The following is a 7554-nucleotide window of genomic DNA, read 5'->3' on the forward strand; positions in this document are numbered from 1 at the left end:
TATAGCGTAGTACCCAAAGTGTCTAGACAAACCCGCAATTGGGTTTACGGACACTTTCATATTATTATGTATTAAAATAAATAAATAAAAAAATAATAATAAAAAAAAAACATTAAAGCAAAAACATAAAGACAAATCAAAGCGGCTTAGCTCCGCTGAGCCCAAGCCGTCCGCAGCTTGTCCGCTGCCACGTCGCCGAACACTCGGCTGCGGCGGTTGTTCGGAAAACTTCTGGTAATCCGATGTCGCACCGCTCAAGCTCTCGATAAATTAGGTCAAACGGATTGTGTTCAAGGTTCCTATTCTCACTTGTTACATTTTCTCCGATTACGTCACACTATCTTATAGGATGTTGAGTTAAGCGGCTGTTACGATGCCATTCGCAATACAATCAATCACTATTATTACACTAATATGTTAGAGAAAAAGATCAATCTCATGGAGACATTATTCGTCAACTAACAACTTGTATGGGCTTTGCTAAAGAACGACAATGACAAGGAAAACGGTTTTTCACGCATTTACATTGAAACAAAAAAACGAAGTGAACCCGATACTCTAAAACAGCTACAATCGCATAGTTTGCTTTTATTTTACTACCTATTTGCTATTGTTAGTTTTATAACCATTGAATTGCGTTCATCATAATTCATAACCTATGGAATAGTCTAAAAAAAAAGTTATTTCCAGCATTTATGAACATTATACCACGTCGCTCGCAGTCCGCTCACGTCCGTCTGACAAGAATTCTAAATATACTTTTTAAAAACCAATCTCGCTAGAAGCTGCGTAGTTTTGAATGTAAATCGTCTTGACGTTTAAAATATTATCTTCAGTCACGTAAAGAGCATGCGGAGAAAAAATATTATACGTCTGTAACTTTCTTTTCTAGATTTTTTGCGATAGTTTAGTTTTATGACATAGGTGCGGTTGTGCAAAGACAAGACGTATGAAGAGTAGTACATTCTCTTTCAGACTTCTTAGGCAGGACATTTAGTAGATACTGGTTTGCAGATATTCGGCAATAAGAATGGTTTGAAATAAACGAGATAAAAGTGATGATAAAAGTTTGCGAGTCCGTCGCAGCTCGGCTGCACAGATCGACCAAGTTATTTTCCATTCAGTTCGCCAGAGCTCGGGTCCGGAGATCGAATGGTTTTCATCAGCATTTGCACAAAGTTTACGACGCCGCGCCGCACCGCGCCGCGCCGCACCGCGCCGCACCGCGCCGGCCGCTGCTTTCAAATGCTAATTCAACCATTTATCAATCGATCCGCGCGATCCTTCAATCTACTTTCACCATAAATTGCCATCACCTTACATGTAGCTTGTGTGGTTACGCTACACTGTAGCTGTTGAATATTTAGTGTTAATTTTGATGAGAATCAAATTGGCGCGCTCTCGCAATGAAGCCGACCGTAAAGTTTAATTATAAATTGACATCATACTCGTAATATGTAACACTTCTGTAACATAAGTTCTATAAATTCAAATCAGTACATTTTAATGAAACGTTTGGATTTCAAATTACACTTTTCCTTTTAACATTTCTTGCCAATTTAAATTTTAATGTATTCTACATCAAACGGCGCCGCCGACGCTTAATAAAATATTGTGTTAATTTTCTCAAGTAAATTATTACGCCATTTATTATTAGACCAAATAATTCAAACGAGGTGTGCATTGCAGTAGAAACGAAATCAAAAACTTTTCTATTTATAAAGTAAAATCTTATAAAAGATTCCAACGTTTGCGTACAACTGAATAATTTAAAATATCTGTGGGTGCTTATATTTTATTTCTCTTGCGATGAAAAAAAGATAAACAATGTGTATTAAAGAGTGCGGGAGGTTGGCAGGCAATTTGCAAGGACAATGCGCACAGTAACGACGGCCCCGGGGACCCATTGTACGCATTCCTTGCTACCTATTATCTACTCAAGATTTTTATCTGCGGGAAACCCCACACCGACTTCACAATATTTACATAATGGTATACGTCTTTCATGGTATTGTTATATTCTATTGATGCTGTTCAAATATTTTAAAAACTGATTTGCTATTTTAAAAACTGATGCCACAAGAATTAAACGGCATATACATGACAAAGCAAACTTTGCCCTTTTACATGTGCTACGCTAACACCATACAGTAAGTGTGACGCAATGAAACAAAAAACAGTGAACTGAACATCGCTTTAGCTGTGTAATATTTTTCATGCAAACACAATGAGCTTTGCTATCGGCAACGTTTATACTGTTGCCAATAATTGTCTCGTTGAAATTAATCGTTTCACAATTTATACAATGTACAATGTGAATTATTATTTATTGAACTACGAATAATAATTGGTATATGTTTGAGGAGAGCAATTTGTCTATAACAATATTTAGCAATGTTTTTATAGCTCAAAGTAAAGCCGGATATTTCCATTTAACAAATGGTATCCGTTACATATTGTTTACTTCAACAATTTTGTTAAAGCAAATCTTCGTCCGCAGAGATTTAAGATCCATTAGTTAAGAAGTGATCGATCTCCCGCTGCAGGGTGCGGGCTGCGGGGTGCGGGGTGCGGGGTACCGACGGCTGCAGGGTAAACTTTGAGCGCTGGTGTTGATCATCCGTCATCCTGGAATCTCCCCATCCATTCTGAGATTCTGATAATTTAAATCGTGTATTCAATTCGTGTTAAAAATAATCTTGTATCACAATTTAAATGGGCCGTAGAGATACACACGCTGAACTAAAGACGGAGAAGAACGTCCAAAAAAATCTGAAATATCTGCACAGAGTAGCAGTTTATTAAATAGAATTTCATTACACATTTCGCATTTTAACATGTTAAATTTCGATTTTGTGAAATATTAAATATAGTTATTACTTTTTAAATTGCTTTCAAACTATTTCAAAAGCTCGTTCCGAGAGTATCAATTCGTTTCGTAAAATTTATTCAATAACTATGGAAATATGCGCTGAAGGCAACATCGCGCCGCACACAACGAGTTTGTACAGTTACCTTCCCTATATACTTGTGAATTTCAACTACTGAAATACTCTTACTAAGACGTATAGCTATCTCACTTTTTTATCATTAGGATGAGAAGACCTTCAATATAGTTTTGTAATCCGATTCGGCGGATATGACGGGTTACATTGCAGCTTCATCACAACATGAACCATATTTCAACTACAAAAAGATTTATACTCAAGTGAAAGTACTTCTCTACGCATGTTAGAGAAATGGGAGCAAAATAACATTACAGTAGAAGTACTTTTTAAAATTCACCACAAACGAGTGTATTTTTAGCGAAAGTAATAATAGGCAGAAGTAGCTCCTAAAAGCTTTTTAATATTTCGCAAGCAGCCGCGCTTGTTATGACCGGGGGCTGTAAATTAAATTTATTCGACGCGAATAGAGCTTATCGAATAAACTTTTATAACTTGCACAAATCTAATTTCCTTCTGTAAAACACTTTATTATAGCCTCAGAAAAAAACTTTAGGTTTTTTTCATAGATTTAAATTAAATTACAATCAAATCGAATTCGCGATCGAATCGTTCAGGGTTTAAACAAAAGTATAGAAGCCAAACAGTTGTCTCCTTTTCGTCGATTTTGTAGAGTTAGTTTATTAATAGCAAGTTCCACACACTCGTATTTAAATAAAATCATAAGATCGTTTTCTTGAGCGTCCGTAAAGGTTAGGAAATAAATGTCCTCGACTGTATCTTATGTGTATGTTATATTGTTATTTACTAGACACCCTTTTGCTGGTATTTGGGTCATCCTATCCTTATACGTAAGATTATTTGTTTATCAAACACGACGCCCTCTCGCGGCGGCAGACGTGCATGAAATATGACACAGTATCCACACAACACGCGTCACTTTTTCAATGCATAGAAAAGAGTTATTCTGAAATTCCATTAAAGGTGATTGCCCTAGAGTCGTGATACTGTTGTTTTGTGTCATTGATATTAATAATTTCGCTTCGCAAAAAAGATGGATATTTCATTTAAAGAAGAAGTTTAATGTTATTGAATAATAGCAATAAAAATTTATCAATTTTATTTCAGTGTAATTGCTGAATAAACAGATTTTGTACGAGTAAGCGCAATATTTTTACGTATTTTCTACCCATTTTAAGTAACCTTATAAATTCTGAATCAGCTCGTTTGATAAATTAATAGAATCGAAATTAAAAAAGGTTCAATTGATTGCAAAATAATTTAATTTTCGTCAGAGGACAGATTGGGGAGTGTTCGCCGGCGAGCGGCGAGCGGCGAGCGGCGAACGACGAACGGCCAACGGCGAGCGAGCGCACATCATTCACTTCATTTAAATTGATTCTTAAAACATTTTCTCAATACTGTTGCTTTAAACATTTTTGTAATTCGAATACACTTTTTATTCTTGTCTATTTCGTCTGTCGAATCATTTATTTATCTGTAAAAAAATATAGCATTTGTACACGTGTTTCGGCGAAACGCAACGTTAGCGAGTATGGTATAAACACAATGATTATCATATAGGTGTTAATAAAGATTTCGATTTTAGTAGAAGTTTGCAAGAAAGTCGTCGGTACGCTAAAAACGCAGTACCGAAATTATAAAGTGGGTGCATGGATTAGGAGAAGAAATGGGCTATTATGTTACATAGGGTTTATAAATCGCTAAATGACGCAAAATCCAAACAATTCATTATTTTGAGCAACAAGCTGTGTCAGTACACCACCGCCCCGCTGCCGCTCCCAACTCGCGCCACACAAGCCGACATTCTATCTCTCACACGCGCTACAATATCTACTGTATTATTTTTCCTTTGTCACTGTTTCTGTTGCGATACGAGTCGTGTAATGTGACCTGTTTGCTTGATAATGTTCCTCTCTGTTCGTAATTTGTGTTTCTGTTGTATCATAAAGTATTTTTGAAATGCACAAAAACCATGTAGACATATTTTTAAATGTATTTAACTAAAATTATTAAGAGTTTATAATGTTTGTCATTTTATTATTTCCTTTAACTTGTGTTCCCTGTTTCCTTCAACATAACGATTGTGTGAACCTGTCACCTTCAGCTTGTCTTGCTCAATTTGTGGTCGTCGCCCCCCCCCCATCCCTCGTCCCACCTCTCGCCCCGTTGTCCCTAACACGTTACCACATTTAACTATTTAAAATACCGAAAACATATATAACAATATACCGACGCCGAGAAAAATTACTCGCAAATACATCGGGAGGCGTTAGCGATTATTTTTTGTGTAAATAAATTTCATCAATATTTATACGGGCGGCATTTTACTTTGCGCACGGATCATAAACCGCTCGTATCGATTTTTGGACCAAATACAGGCATTCCTACTATGGTCGCTAGCCGTATGCAACGTTGGGCGATTATTTTGTCAGCTTATTCATTCGACATCGAATATGTATGTACGGAGCAGAACGGCGCGGACGGTCTGTCGCGGTTACCGATCTGCTGTAATAAACAAAGCGAACCGACACCGCCGGAACAAACTTATTTACATTGCATCCAGGATTCGTTATGTTTAGATTATAACGAAATTAAGCGGGAAACGGCCCGGGACCCAATACTTGCTAGGGTATTACTGTACATTCGCGATGGCTGGCCTGCACAATGCGATATATCTAATCTACAACCGTACTGGAACAGGCGGAAAGAGTTGTACGAGGAGATGGGGTGTATAATGTGGGGCCGGCGGTTGGTAGTGCCGGAGCCATGTAGGGAAAAAGTTATCTCAATTATACATGAACCACACATGGGGATAGTCAAATCAAAAGCGCTCGCTCGTAGTTATGTGTGGTGGGCTGGTATAGACGAAGCGGTGGAGCGCGCGTGTCGGGAGTGCGCGGCGTGTGCGGCGCAGGCGGACGCACCGCCACGGCAGACACCGCGTATGTGGCCCTGGCCCGCTAGACCCTGGACCCGTCTGCATTTAGATTTTTTGGGCCCCATCGCCGGAAAAACATTTTTGGTGGTAGTCGATGCCACATCGAAGTGGATTGAAGTATTTCACATGTCCGGTACGTCGGCGAACTTTTTAATCGATCGTTTGAATGAATTATTCAGCAGGTTTGGTTTCCCGAGGCAGATCGTCACGGATAACGGCACACAATTCACTTCAAAAGAGTTTGAATACTTTAATCGGCATAACGGGATAGATCATATCTTTACTCCTCCTTATCACCCATCGTCTAACGGGCTGGCTGAAAACGCAGTCAAAACGCTTAAGCGGATCATTAAAAAAGCTTTGTTAGAGAAGCAGGATATAAACCGGGCTCTGTGGTCGTTTTTGCTTTACTATCGAAACGTAGAACACTGTACGACGGGCGAAAGCCCGGCTATGCTCTTACTTGGGAGGCAAATACGAACGCGCCTAGATGCCATCAGACCGGATCGGGAGCGCCAAGTGCATCGCGCTCAGCAGCGGCAGCAGGAGGCGGCCGCCGGGGCCAGCCGGAGTTTCGATAGGGCGGATACAATTTGGTACAGGCAGTATCTTAAGGGGGAGAAGTGGATCCCGGGACAGGTTGTAGAGGTTCTAGGAAGTAGTAACTTTAAAGTAAGAGGGTCAGACGGCGGTGTTGTGCACAGGCATATTGATCAGTTGCGTAGGAGACCGAGCGAGGGCAGGCAATCGCTTGCGTGTGCCACACCGGGAATCAGGGAGCAGCCAGTCAGCACGAACTCTCGGGACTCAGACCCCGAGGGTGCGGGGTCGGAGGTGTGCGAGTCGGAAGGGTCGGCGGGAGCGGGGGCGTCGCGAGCGGCCGAGCCGGCGTCGCAGCCACAGCCCGCTCCGGCTTCGCCGGGCGGGGCGGGACACTTGTCCTCGGCTGCCGGGCTTAGAGCCCGTCCTATTGGGCAGTGCAGATTAGCTAGGCCTAAGTAGATATTAAGATTTAGTTGTATTGTTTATATTATATTATGGATGTTTTATATTATATTATGTTTAATAGTTGTAGCCTTGGTATTCCTTAGAGTTAAAGTATGAAATGTTTTCATTTGTTGTAAGATAGTTTTAAGATAGTATTCCATTTAAGTGTGGAGGAATGTAGTGTCGGTACCTGTAAATAAACTGTCAATATTATACCTGATTTATATGTGCATAATTTGTGTCAGTCGGATTAAACACCTTGGCCTATACGCACGACTTTTATTTCGGACACCACATAACAAGGTATTTGTTACATTTATTAATTAAAGATATAAGAAGTTTTACTGGAATACTCATTAAGGGTCATTGGCGCCACCTTGCGGCTGAACTTGCAAACTTATTCAATACCGCCGCCGTTCGTTATTGCTCCCCGAGGTGCTTCGTGCTTGTCATTTCGCTCGTATAGAAGTTTTCTTGTTAATTAAATTATTCAAGTCATAAACTTAATGCTATTTGATATACGAGTAGTGTTATTTAACACTTCTAAACTAGTAAACAAGTTTTATATAATAACGTGAGGGTGTGTTATGATGACCTCTAACGTGGTAAAATGTGTAAATTGCAATGTTGTTATTAACGAGCTCCTTGCTTTCGTGAACA

The 7554-nt window shown here is 39.6% G+C and overlaps 1 protein-coding gene across 1 annotated transcript; it reads left to right on the forward strand.

Annotated features, from left to right (window-relative positions):
• Nucleotides 1-5358: 5358 nt before the first annotated feature.
• On the forward strand, nucleotides 5359-6909 carry LOC106108750 (uncharacterized protein K02A2.6-like). Its single transcript, XM_013290010.1, has one exon. The coding sequence runs from the start codon at nucleotides 5359-5361 to the stop codon at nucleotides 6907-6909; it is 1551 nt and encodes a 516-aa protein (XP_013145464.1).
• Nucleotides 6910-7554: the final 645 nt, after the last annotated feature.

This window comes from Papilio polytes, unplaced genomic scaffold, assembly GCF_000836215.1.
Source record: "Papilio polytes unplaced genomic scaffold, Ppol_1.0 DF821400.1, whole genome shotgun sequence".
Classification (NCBI taxonomy): Eukaryota; Metazoa; Arthropoda; class Insecta; order Lepidoptera; family Papilionidae; genus Papilio; species Papilio polytes.

Bases quoted from the DNA above. Each gene is read 5' to 3' on its own strand.
- LOC106108750 (XM_013290010.1), top strand. From the start codon at position 5,359: ATGGTCGCTAGCCGTATGCAACGTTGGGCGATTATTTTGTCAGCTTAT.